The sequence below is a fragment of the Bos grunniens genome, chromosome 7, assembly GCF_055505025.1.
Source record: "Bos grunniens cultivar Pamir isolate PY7600 chromosome 7, Bosgru_T2T1.0, whole genome shotgun sequence".
Classification (NCBI taxonomy): domain Eukaryota; kingdom Metazoa; phylum Chordata; class Mammalia; order Artiodactyla; family Bovidae; genus Bos; species Bos grunniens.
In genome coordinates, this window is record NC_141171.1 from 21,837,308 (window position 1) to 21,851,441 (window position 14,134).

Here is a 14,134-nt window from a genome sequence, read left to right on the forward strand (position 1 = left end):
AACACTGGGCTGGAAGAAGCACAAGCTGGAATCAAGATTGCCGGGAGAAATATCAATAACCTCAGATATGCAGATGACACCACCCTTATGGCAGAAAGTGAAGGAACTAAAAAGCCTCTTGATGAAAGTGAAAGAGGAGAGTAAAAAAGTTGGCTTAAAGCTCAACATTCAGAAAACGAAGATCATGGCATCTGGTCCCATCACGTCACAGGAAATAGATGGGGAAACAGTGGAAACAGTGGCAGACTTTATTTTTGAGGGCTCCAAAATCATTGTAGATGGTGATTGCAGCCATGAAATGAAAAGACACTTACTTCTTGGAAGGAAAGTTATAGCCAACCTAGATAGCATATTCAAAAGCAGAGACATTACTTTGCCAACAAAGGTCCATCTAGTCAAGGCTATGGTTTTTCCAGTGGTCATGTACGGATGTGAGAGTTGGTCTGTGAAGAAAGCTGAGCACTTAAGAATTGACGCTTTTGAACTGTGGTGTTGGAGAAGACTCTTGAGAATCCCTTGGACTACAAGGAGATCCAACCAGTCCATTCTAAAGGAGATCAGGCCTGGTTGTTCTTTTTGGAAGGACTGATGCTAAAGCTGAAAACTCCAATACTTTGGCCACCTCATGCAAAGAGTTGACTCATTGGAAAAGACTCTGATGCTGGGAGGGATTGGGGGCAGGACGAGAAGGGGATGACAGAGGATGAGATGGTTGGATGGCATCACCGACTCAATGGACATGAGTTTGAGTGAACTCCAGGAGTTGGTGATGGACACGGAGGCCTGGCGTGCTGCAATTTATGGGGATGCAAAGGGTAGGACATGACTGGGCGACTGACTTGAACTGAACATTAGATTAATTTTCCTAAAACACATTTTTCAATAAATCCCTGAGGATGGCTCCCCATCACCTAAAAGACAGAGGTGTAACTAGGAATGAACATAATGCAGCTCTGTCTTCCCTACTTATGGGAATCAGTCACTACAAACAGGTTCTCAAACTCCAGATAATGTTTCTACTACAGCACATGTCTCACTCTTCCCTGTCCTTTATACACACTGGTCTAATTTCCCTCTCCCCTTTCCTTCTCTTAAATGAGTCAAATCTATTTTTCTATGCTTTACAGTCTTCCTTCCCTCAAAATTCTGTAGTCCACTGGCTTCTTTCTTCCTAACTAATGCATTTGTTTGAACCAATTAAGTTCTTTATCAAGTCTAACTTTCTACATCTAATTCTGAGAGCTTTTTTCCTTACAAAGATCATCAGCTCCATGAAGGTCATGTCTTATTGGTCTCTGTGACCATTTTTGTGCTCTATGTTCTGGGAAATACCAAGGCAATCTTCACATACTTTCTGACTTGATTTTATTTATAAATAGACCATCATCTGGATTTCTTATAGAAGAGAGGGAAAAATAAACAATAGAAATCATCTATAATTCATTCTTTCTGGAAATGAGAAAAACATAAGTACAGTTTAAAATTCGTCTCTTAAGGGGGGGCTTTCCAGTACTTTAATTCTTCTGCTGGTTTTAGAAAGTGACACGTCAGCGAATAGTCTGAAAATTTAGATTTAAAAATTTCTGCCCTCAACCCAAGTCTCAGGAATGAAACTCATACACACACTCACACAGAGTAAAGAATGTATCACCATCCTGTGAGTAGTTTAAGAAACAAACTTATTTTGAAACAAAACAATTCTTTCTTATCACATAAATTAACACGAGAATAACATTCCGGCTTAGATTCCCGACTTTAACCTCTATTCATTCAACTCTTGCTTACTGAATACCACCCTATGCTAGGAGGTAGATAGGTTATCTCTTACAGTGCTGCTATACAGGCACGGTAACGGGAAATTGCTATTCTCACCTCATGGGCACCAGTCCCAGCATTTCATCACGCCGCTTTTCTTTTTTCTTTAACTCTGATTCTGTCGACTTGAGCTTATCTGGAGCAAGCCTCAGCTTGGACTGCAAATCACTGATGACTTCTTGTAATTCAGCTTCTGTCTGAAAACCTCTCTGACAGACAGGGCAACACGACTGGTTTTCATCCGTCAGCTGAGTAATGAATTGGGAATAAACTGCTGTAGCTCCGGCCAACATGGCTATTTAAAAAACATATATATATATATATTCTCAGTGAGATGCACATAAAATATGGTTTTAATATATTTCTATCCTTTTCTGTAAATACATGATAGTCTTCTTGCTTTATAAACACACTATGAAAGAAATAAAAATTCTGACATTTAAATCTTCTCAAGGGCGCAATACATTCAGATTTATATATTTTCTGGTAAAACAAAAAGTATAACAAAACTTATAGAGAGTGTTACGTGCCAGACACTATAATCTCATTTACTCCTCCCCAACATCCTGAGGCAATTATGTCCTCAGGTAATGAATCTGGAGTATAAAAAGTTTTAATAATCTGTCCAAAGTCATAAAGCAAGTAGGTTGTAGAACCAGAACTGAAACTTGAGCCACCTGGCTCCAGCAGCAAGTTTTTAAATCTCCCATCCTTAATAGCTACCTGTGAACAAAAATTCAAAAACATGAAAATGCCCTGATAACGTAAAGATCGTAACTTACCTCGTTGTTTTGACGATTTTTCAATTTCTTCTTTAAGTCTGTCCAAGTCACTTTCAAAATCCTGGCTGCCACAGACATCAAACAATTTGTCTTCATAGCTGGACAACTGCTCTTCCTTCCTTTTTAGCTCAATATTTATATGATTTTTATTTTGCTCAGCTGAAGCTAGTTCCTTGCTAAAATAAGAAAATAGATTACAATTTTAAAATATGAGAAATGAATTCAAAGTGTGAAGGCAGATACAAGATAAACTCTGCCAGAAAATACTACAAAAGTCTGCTGTGACCAGGTGCTTTTTTTTTTTTTTTTTTAAGTCATGGCAACAGCCCACTACTGCCTGCACTCTAGCCCTACAGTACACTGACGCACTCTGGTCAGACGCCGGCTCCCAGAAAAATGTGTACAGACCGAATTCTGCTTGGTTTGAGGGGGATCATGGTCTTAGATCTTGCATTAAGAACCTTAGCAAGGAGAACATGCTTCACAGATCTACTGGAGGGAGATTAGAAAAAAGGAGAGCATTCACTTAACTCTGTGTGAATCCTTTCAAAACTGTACTTCCATTCCTCCAGCAAAAAATGTTCCCTTTGTTCCCTCTTTGTTGCTGTCATCCAGTGAGTTGGCCAAAAGGTTCATTTGGTTTTAAAGTAAAAATAAAAGACATTTTTCATTTTCACCAAGAACTTTTACTGAACAATGTATTCACTGTTTTGTTCCACTACCTTCTGCCATTTTCTAGGCAACTCTTAATTCCATCTTCCAAAAACTTTATCTTTTTGAGCAAAGAACTAGTTGTTCCAGGTGCCTTTTATGGTCTTCCAAAGAACTGAAATTTTTTCCATTAAGAGAATTTCAGTTGGTCTAATTTGCAGCTGTACTTGTTGGAATTGTTTGGTTTTTTGGAAAGAGTTAATAGTAGAGGACTCACTTCCAATCCCACCATATACACAATATCAACTTCTTTGGATGAAGACTGGTCTTTGGTGTATGGTTGGTGGGTGTTCACTTTCCTTGACCCACAATCTCTTCCATTCCACATTATTGTACAGTATCCACTCTTCATTGCCTGTCACAATTTCTTTTAAAAATGGAACTTTTTGTTATGTTTAAGTAGAGAACTGCATGTGGAAATATGGTCAAGAAGGTTTTTTTTCACTCAATTTATGTGGAAGCCAAACATCAAATCGATTAACACAACCAAGCTGGTGCAAATGATTTTCAGAGCTCGATGTGGATATTTTGAGTATGTCAGCTACATGCCGTATGGCATAACACGGACTGCTTTCAACCAGAGTGCCTTCTCTATATTTGGCACAAATCTTTGTGTTTCAGGTGCATTTTTACTTTTCTTGAAGTAACAAAGCATAATATGTGAAAATGTTGCTTTTCTCTTTCATCTTCAATTCTAAAATGGCTACACAAAATTCACCAAGTTGGGGACGTTTTATTTATTTTAAAAAGCATGCTGACGGGACAGCTGTCATAATACAATCGAACAAAACTGCTCTGAATGAAGTTAAAGACAACTAGTGCTGCCAGAGTCACCTTAGAGGAAAAACCGAGCACACACCTTGGCCAAACCAATTTTTACAACCTGACCACTCATTCCCTCTCATTCATCAAAGACTTTGCTCACTAGTACAATTAATTTTCACTCCAACTCTTAAATATCATCCTAGCCAGCCTCCATGCCCATACAAATCAGGGGTTTTCGATTTCCAGGTTTTGATACATTAGGTAAGTCATGTAATCAATTTAATGTATCATATTCAGCATATTTTAAAAAACTGAACATACTATGTAGAATATATTGGAGTGGATTGAGCGTAGTTAGTATTGGTACTATTTTAAGAAATCTGTTTCAGATAAATATGCATGAGTGCACACATGCCTCATCTTGATACTTTCCATTGTGAGTTGCAGTAAAAATTTGGAAAAAAAATAACATGCAGATGATGCTTTCACCATTCTAGCCATTGAGCACTGCTCATTAAGATCACTATTTTAACAGCACCACATACATGTGGGCTCCTCCTTGGAAGAATGTTTTCTCAAGGCAAACCAGACAACACTCCTCTCTTGCTCTCACCCTCGCTCCCTGGGCATTTGGTTCTCTTGCTCCTCTTCCTCTGCTTGCCTACAGTTTAAATGTTGATGTTTTCCAGGAATTTGACTACAATTCTTTCTCTTCTCTTTGAATAACTCCAAGTTGACATGTACTACTGACGCCAATATCATTTGCAAAGCAACAACTTCCAATCTACTAAACCTCAAACTCTAATATCTTATTCCCTAACAGACATTTCCACAAGAAATACAAATTTAACATGGCCAAATTCACCATCTTCCTCAAAAATGTGTGGGATTTTTGACCCTCCTATCTAAACACCACTCAAGGTGATATTTCAAAAAAATTGATCACTTTTTTTAAACTGTGGAAAAAACAAAATTTAACACCTTACGCATTTTAAATTGTATGGCATGGTGGTGTTAACTGTATGCACATTTTTGTGTAACAGATCTCTAAAGCTTTTTCATCTTATAAAACTAAACTCTATACCCAATGAACAACACCACACCCCACCCCACCCCGCCCTCATCCTCTGGCTACTCTGAACCTCCAATATATATACTTTCTGTATCTAAGAGTTTGACAGCTTTGAATACTTCATTTAAGTGGAACCATGTAGTACTTTTTTGTGACTAGTATACTTCACTTAACTTCACTTAATATCCTCAAAGTTCATCAACACACAGAGGATTTCCTTCTTTTACAAAGATAAATATTCCATCATACATACACCAAATTTTATTTATCTATTCATCCATCAATAAGCATTCAGGTTTTCCACCTGTTGGCTATTGCGAATAATGCTGCAGTGAACATGGACTACAAATATTTCCTTGAGATCATGTTTTCATTTGAATATACATCCACAAGTGGAATGGCTCAATCATCTGGTTATTCTTTTCCTAATTTTTGAAGAACCTCCAAGGTTTTCTATAGTAATTGCACCATTTTACATTCCCATGAATAGTGCACAGAGTTCCAATTTCTCAACATCCTCAACACTTGTTTTCTGGGTTTTTTAAAAACTTATTTTATTTAATTGAAGTATAGTTGATTTACAATATGTTAGTGTTAGCTGCACAGCAAAGTGATTCTGTTATATACATATTACTCTTTCATTTTCTATTATAAATTATAACACACTACTGTATTTCCTATTGTTTTGATAACTGTCATCCTAACCGGTGTGGAGTGCTATATCACCATGGTTTTGATTTGCATTTCCTTAATGATTAGTGATTCTGAGTATTTTTTTTATATGCTTGTTAGCTAGTTGTATATCTATTGGAGAAATTGCTCTTCAAGTCCTTTGACATTTTTTAATCTGAGTATTTGTTTTTTCATTACCAAATTGTAGGAGTTCTTTATATATTCTGGATATTAACCCCTAATCATACTGTTCATATTGTTCATGGAAAAGGCAAAAAGATATGACACTGGAAGATGAGCCCATCAGGTTGGTAGGGGTCCAATACGCTACTGGGAAATAGTGAAGAAATAGCTCTAGAAAGAATGAAGAGGCTGGGTCAAAGTGGAAATGACGCTCAGCTGTGGATGTATCTGGTGGTAAAAGTAAAGTCTGATGCAGTAAAGAACAATATTGCATAGGAAACTGGAATGTTAGGTCCATGAATCAAGGTAAATTGGACGTGGTCAAGCAGGAGATGGCAAGAGTGAACATCGACACTTTAGGAAACAGTGAACTAAAATGGACAGGAATGAGCAAATTTAACTCAGATGACTGTTATATCTACCACTGTGGGCAAGAATCCCTCAGAAGAGATGGAGCAACCCTCAGAGTCAACAAGAGAGTCCAAAATGCAGTTGATGTTGGTGTTCAGTTGCTCAGTCATATCTGACTCTTTGCAACTCCATGGACTGCAGCATGCCAGGCTTCCCTGTCCTTCACCATCTCCTGGAGTTTGCTCACACTCATGTCCACTGAGTTGGTGATGCCATCCGACCATCTTATCCTTTGTCGCCCCCTTCTCCTCATGCCCTCAGTCCTTCCCAGCATCAGGGTCTTTTCCAATGAGTCAGCTCTTTGCATCAGTGCAGTACACGGGTGCAATCTCAAAAACAACAGAATGATCTCGGTTTGTTTTCAAGGCAAACCATTCAAGATCACTGTAATCCAAGTCTGTGCCCAACCTCTAATGCCGAAGAAGGTGAAGTCGTACAGTTCTGTGAAGACCTACAAGACCTTCTAGAACTAAAACCAAAAAAAGATGTCCTTTTCTTCACAGGGGATTGGAATGCAAAACTGGGAAGTCAGGAGACACCTGGAATAACAAGCAAGTTTGGCCTTAGAGTACAAAATGAAGCAGGGCAAAAAATAATGGAGTTTTGCCTAGAGAATGCACTGGTGATAGCAAACACCATCTTCCAACAACATAAGAGATGACTATACACATGGACATCACCAGATGGTCAATACCGAAATCAGATTGATTACATCCTTTGCAGCCGAAGATGGAGAAGCTCTATACAGTCAGCAAAAACAAGACCTGGAGCTGACTGTGACTCAGATCATGAACTCCTTATTGCAAAATTCAGAAAGCAGGGAAACCACTAGACAATTCAGGTATGACCTAAATCAAATCCCTTATGATTATACAGTGGAGATGATAAATAGATTCAAGAGATTAGATCTGGTGGACAGAGTCCCTGAAGAACTATGGATGGAGGTTTGTAACACTGCTAAGTCACTTCAGTCGTGTCCGACTCTGTGCGACCCCGTAGACGGCAGTCCACCAGGCTCCCCCATCCCTGGGACTCTCCAAGCAAGAACACTGGAGTGGGTTGCCATCTCCTTCTCCAATGCATGAAAGTGAAAAGTGAAAGTGAAGTCACTCAGTCGTGTCCGACTCTTTGTGACCCCATGGACTGCAGCCTACCAGGCTCCCCCGTCCATGGGATTTTAACACTAGTGGTGACCAAAACTATCCCAAAGAACAAGAAATGCAAACAAGAAATGCAAGGAGGCAAAATGGTTGTCTGAAGAGGCCTTACATATAGCTGAGAAAAGAGAAAAGAAAGGCAAAGGAGAAAGGGAAAGATATTTCCAATTGAATGCAGAGTTCTAGAGAGTATCAAGGAGAGATAAGAAAGCCTTCTTAGGTGAACAATGCAATATATAAAAGGAAACAACAGAATGGGAAAAACTACAGATCTCTTTAAGGAAACCAGAGATACCAAGTGAACATTTCAGGCAAAGGTGGGTATAATAAAGGACAGAAACAGCAAGGTCCTAACAGAAGCAGAAGAGGTGTCTAGAATACACAGAAGAACTACAAAAACAGGTCTTAATGATCCAGATAATCACGATGGCACGGTCACCTAGACAACGTATTAAAAAGCAGAGACATGACTTTGCCAACAAAGATCCATACAGTCAGAACTGGTTTTTCCCTGGTGGCTCAGATAGTAAACAGTCTTCCTGCAACACAGGAGACCCAAGTTTAATTCATGGGTTGAGAAGATCCCCTGGAGAAGGGAATGACTACCCACTCCAGTATTCCTGCCTGGAAAATTCCAAGGACAGAGGAGCCTGGCAGGCTAGTCCATGGGGTCGCAAAGATTCGGACACAACTGACTGACTTTCATCATTTCATTTCATAGTTTTTCCAACAGTCATGTATGGGTGTGAGAGTTGGACCATAAAGAAGGATGAGTGCTGAAGAATTGATGCGTTCGAAATGTGGCACTAGAGAAAACTCTTGAGAGTCCCTTGGAGAGCAAAGAGATCAAACCAGTCAGTCCTAAAGGAAATCAACCTTGAATATTCATTGGAAGGACTGATGCTGAAACTGAAGCTCCAATACTCTGGCCACCTGATGCAAAGAGCAACTCACTGGAAGAGACCCTGACGCAGGGAAAGACTGAGGGCAGGAGGAGGGGGCAACAGAGGATGAGATGGTTGGATGGCATCACCAACTCCATCGACATGAGTTTTAGCAAAGTTCGGGAGATAGTGAAGGACAGGGAACCCTGGCATGCTGCAGTTCATGAGACTACAAAGAGTAGAACATGACTTAGTGACTGAACAACAACCCTAAACAGATATATCATTTGCAAATGTTTTCTCCCATTACGTGGATTGCCTTTGCCCTCTGTTGTGTAGCAGTTTTTAAGTATGATGTAGTCCCATCTGTCTAGCTTTGCTTCTGCTGCCTGTACTTTTGGGGTCATAACCAAGAAATCATTGCCAATTTCAACATAATGAAACTTGTCCCCACATTACCTTTTAGGAGTTTTGTATTTTCAAGTCTCACTTTTTACAGAGGAATATTTTAATTCTTTCTCTTAGTTCTGCAAACTTTTAAGGAACAAGAAGCTCAGATCACTGTTGCCATTTTATTTAATTTGTAAAATAGAGGAGAATCAAATTCAATCAATAAGACATACCATTTCATGACAATAAATGATTTCAAAACAATTAAAAATGAAAGCATGACATAAGAGACTTCTATTACAACTTCTAATGTTATAACTACTTACTTCAACTTGGCAAGTCTGTCCCTGGTCTGATTAATTTCTTTTGATTTACTATGAAGCCAATCTTCAAGCTGTTTTTTGTTGGGAAAATATCCTAACAACGAAGTTAATTCATCACTATGCCTATATTTTATTTTTCTGATTTGTTCATCTTTGTCAGCCTAAAGGGAAAAAAAAATCTTTTAAAAATAAAACTCAGTATCTCCACGTTACATAAAGAATAAAACCAAATTTTAGATTGATCACAGCTCTAGGCTTAAAAATAAAACTGAAAATGCAAGGAGAAAAAGAAAAAAAAAATCATTTCTAATTCTGGCTGTGCTATGCAGCTTGTGGGATATCTCAGTTGCCTCACCAAGGACTGAACCTGGACCATGGCAGTGAAACTACCAGTAATACTTGGCCACCAGGGAACTCTTGAAAATTTCTTACAGTATTAGAGGAAAGAATAACAGGTCTGATGACACAAAAATTAAAACTTCTGTACATGTATGCTCAGTCTCTCAGGCACGTCTGACTCTTTGCGACCCCATGGACTCTGGCCCGCCAGGCTCCTCTGTCCATGGAAGTCTCCATGGAAGAACACTGGAATAGACTGCCATTCCCTTCTCCAGGGGATCTTCCTGACCCAGGGATCGAACCTGAGTCTCTCGAGCCTCCTGCACTGGAAGGCAGATTTTTTACCACTGAGTCACTTGGGAAGATCAAAATTTCTGTATGATATATGATAAAAATTAATAGAAATGTACACGTGTGTTTGTGTAAACACTTTTGTACACTTTTTGTAATTAGAGTACAGTTTTTAAGCCTGAAAGTTTATTTTATAGAGCATAAAGCTCACTTAACCCTTAAAACATAAAGCCAATACCAACTAAATACTTCATAGTATAACAATTATGAATGTAAGATAAACTGTTTTAAACACCAGAGAGTATAATTAGAATAAAAAGAAAGGTCATACTTTGTCTTTGGTGAGCATCTCCATCTGGGTACGTGTTGCTGTATGATGGTTTAATTGCTCCATCTCCTGGTCCAGTTTACGCAGGGTCCTGTCTAGGTCTGCTTTCTCATTTTGAAGGCTTATTACTTCTGTTTTTAGAGTTTCTACATTGCTGTTTTTCTCAGCCTTGCTTAGCTCACGTTCCTTATTGATAATTCAAACAAATGAACAGGTTTATACGTTTTGGGTTAAAATGATGGCAGAAATTAGAAATCAGCTACTCCTCAGAATGGTCAAGATATTAGTTTGATTTTATTCAACAACAGAAAAACAGAAGGAATAAACTTTTTAAGAAATATCTTACAAAGTTACCTTACTATAAGAATAGAGACTTAGTAAATAAATCTACAAGAATCCAACAGGAGTGAAAATGAAAATTAGTGCAAAATCAAGAAAAATATGCCTAAGTATACAGTTCAGTGACTCTTCAGTCAATAATTAAGCATTTATCAAGGAAGTATGTAACTCACTACACATTGCCTAGCATACAGAGAGTGTGATGTGGTCCCTGACCAGTATCTCTCCATCACAACAGAGCAATATTGTGATCAAGGGTTAAACTGACAAAAATATACGCCAACTGTTAAGTTTGGGAGCAAAAAGAAACATTTAAATTATCAAGATGGGACCTAAAGGGGGGATTTACCAAGTTTTAGGATGCTTATTTTGCTAACAGAGACGCGAGGGAAGGGAACAGATTAGGAATGGAGAAGAAATTTTGGAAATTCACGGAAGGAAGAAGTGGGCTAAGAAAGTTTCTACCACAGAAAAAGTGGTAGCATGGCAATAATCATATATCTAATCAATATTTAATCATAATATCTACAGTGTGTGGAACCTAGCAGGAAAATACTACTTTTTTTAAACTGAGACAAGTGGTTCTCAACTAAGGTACTCGTAAGAATCACCCAGTTCTGTTTTGAACACACATTTCCACATCCCACTCTTAAGAGACTTTTATTTGGAAGGTTTAAGATGTAAGCTTAAGTATTTTTTTTAAACTTTCCTTAGATGATTCTAATTTTCAGCACACCAGGTTTCAGGATTAGAGATGGGTGATTAAGACAGTCAAATAAATTCATTTTATAGGAGACTGATAGACAAGGTTGACATTTTTATTAAAATGCCATAATCTTAGGACCAGCAAAAGATAAAGTACTTCCAAATATCTTACACCTTAAAATTACTGGATTACACAGAGTATCTTACAGCTTTTGTGAGCTCCTGGTCCAGTTCAAGAATCCTGTCTGAAGAGCCTTCCAACTGCTGTAGTTCGTACTTCACATTTTTCAGCTCATTCTGCTTCTTAGTTAGGATTTCTGACTTTAGCTCAATTATTCTTCCCAGTCCAGTTTTCTTATCCCTTATCTCATCTATTTGTTTTTGTTTCAGAGCCTCTTTTCGTACGAAGTCATTCTAAATACATAGCAAGAAGCATAAGCATTAATTTTTCACAAAAAACACCACTAAGGAAAAGCTTCTTTGATGCAAAAGCAATATAATTTGAGGAAAATACAGAAAAACATAAAAAATGTAATGATGATCATTCAGAGATGATTATTATTAACTATGAGCAAACTTTTTCAAAACTAAAGAGAATTTTTACCTAAAATCAAGTAAGAAACGTAGGTCTGTATTTCCTTTGTACTTTTACAATTATAAAGTTTACAAAATCTGTTTCCATAAAGGTTTTAATTTTACCTCATAGCTAATTTTAATGGATAACATTAATCCAAAAATATGACAAAATAAGATCCGCTCAAAAATTAAAACAATTCAACTAGACAATGTGATACAAACAAAAGAAAATAACAGTATTTACCAACAGTTGGCTGGCAGTTTCTGCTTCCTTTTCCTGCCTCTCTCTCACAAGCCTGTGAAAATTTTTTATCTGTCTTTCACTGAATGGTCCAAGCTCAAAGCCATCCAATTCTAGCTGTGTTGCCAGAGACTGAATTAATGAATCTCTAGCTTGCATATGTTCCTGATGACGATCTGCTTGTAGTTGTAGACGGCCTTTAAAAAACATAATCATAGTAATTCTTTTATCAGTTGATTTTTTTAAAAAAATTGAAATAATTGTACATTACATGCAATTGTAAAAAAAATAATAGAACAAGATCTCATATCCTTTGCTCAGTTTTCCCAATGGTAACTATATTATTGAGATACAGTAAGAAATCCATATTTGGTTTTGTCCTTGGTTACTGATAGTGAAGTGAAGTGAAGTCGCTCAGTCGTGTCTGACTCTTTGCGACCCCATGGACTGTAGCCTACGAGGCTCCTCCGTCTGTGGGATTCTCCAGCCAAGAGTACTGGAGTGGGTTGCCATTTTCTTCTCCAGGAGATCTTCCCAACCCAGGGATTGAACCCGGGTCTCCCGCATTGCAGGCAGATGCTTTCCCATCTGAGCCAGCTCCAAAAACTCTTAGAATTTCCCAGTGATAGGGGTGAGAAGAGTATCTTTGGTTATTCATTGTAAGCCCTTTTCAACTTTACCTGAGTTTATTCTAATGAGGTGACCCTTGGAGGATGGGATGTGGTCATCAGAGGAACCAACTATGTGATTAGAGAATCCAAAGTTTCAACATCCACCCCTCCCATTTCTGGGGAGGGGCTGAAGTCTGAGTTCAATCACCAATGGCCAGTGACTTAATCCATCAGGCCTACGTAATGCAACTTATAAAAACCCTAAGCAATGACACCCTAAGAGCTTCCATTGAGGTGCTAGGCAAGTTGCACATGTGGAGAAGGCATGGAAGCTCAATGTCCCTCTCACGTATCTTGCCCTATGCATCTCTTCCATCTGTTTGTTCCTGAGCTCTATTCTTAATAACCTGGTAATAGTGTTTCCCTGAGTTCTAGGAAGAGTTATAGAAAATTACTGAACCTGAGAAAGGAGTTGTGGAAACCTCTGATTTATACAGCTGGTTGGTCAGAAGTACAGATGCTAGATAACCTGGGACTTGGGGAGTGGCATCTGAAGTAAATTGAGGGACAATTTCATGGGACTGAGCCCTTAATCTGTGGGGTCTGTGCTAATTTCGGACCAGGAATGTCAGAAATGAATGAAATTACAGGACACCTGGTATCCACTGATAACTGGAAAATTGCTCGGTGTGGAAAAACCTACACATCTGATGTCAGAACTGTTGCTGAGTTGAAAAACAATGTTCTCTTTTAGTAATTCTGAAAAACTATAGTATATCACAATAAGGATAATGAGACTAATACAATCCATCAATCTTTTATTTCCCCAGTTTAAATTTTATCTCTGTGTATAAGTTTATATGATTTTATCAGCTATGTTGGTTCTTACATTCACCATGACAGTCAAGATATTGAACAGTTCAAATACTACAAGAACCCTCTTCTTTGTTTTAAAACCATAACCAGGGCTTCCCTAGTGACTCAGTGGTAGAGAATCAGCCTGCCAATGCAGGAGACATGGGTTTGATCCCTGACCTGGGAAGACCCCCATATGCTGTGGAGCAACTAAGCCTGTGTGCCACAACTACTGGGCTGGTTCTCTAGAGCCCGGGAACTGCAACGATTGAGCCCACATGTCCTGGAGCCTGTGCTCTACAATAAGAGAAGCCACCTCAATGAGAAGCCCAGGCACCACAACTAGAGAGTAGTCCCCACTCTCTGCAACCACAGGAAAGCCTGTGCAGCAATGAGGACCCAGCACAGCCAAAAATGAATAAATAAATACATACAATTATAAAACCATCATCATGCTAACCCTCCTCCCATTCTTCCTCCTACTGGGTAACCCTGGCAATCATTAATCTAATCACATAAAATGGAAACATATGATATATAATCTTTTTTTTTTTTTTTTTAAATGTTGTTTATTTATTTGGCTGCTCTGGGTCTTAGTTGTAGCATGTGGGATCTAGCTCCCTGACCAGGGATCGAACCTGGGTCCCCTGCACTGGGAGCTCAGAGTCTTAGCCACTGGACCAC

The 14,134-nt window shown here is 38.6% G+C and overlaps 1 protein-coding gene across 5 annotated transcripts in view; it reads right to left on the minus strand.

Moving 5' to 3' along the window:
• RAD50 (RAD50 double strand break repair protein) overlaps window positions 1–14,134 on the minus strand; it is a 107,574-nt gene that overhangs the window by 45,681 nt on the left and 47,759 nt on the right. For all 5 annotated transcript variants that reach the window (XR_015166887.1, XR_015166886.1, XM_086410329.1 and 2 more), the window contains 6 exons: window positions 11,988–12,181; window positions 11,375–11,581; window positions 10,127–10,309; window positions 9,169–9,326; window positions 2,598–2,773; window positions 1,873–2,110 (listed from right to left, as the gene is read on the minus strand). Coding sequence is in view for 3 of the 5 variants with exons in the window: in XM_086410329.1 (XP_086266455.1) it covers window positions 1,873–2,110; window positions 2,598–2,773; window positions 9,169–9,326; window positions 10,127–10,309; window positions 11,375–11,581; window positions 11,988–12,181 (1,156 nt within the window). In the remaining 2 variants the exon portion in view is untranslated. The remainder of the gene's footprint in view (window positions 1–1,872; window positions 2,111–2,597; window positions 2,774–9,168; window positions 9,327–10,126; window positions 10,310–11,374; window positions 11,582–11,987; window positions 12,182–14,134) is intronic.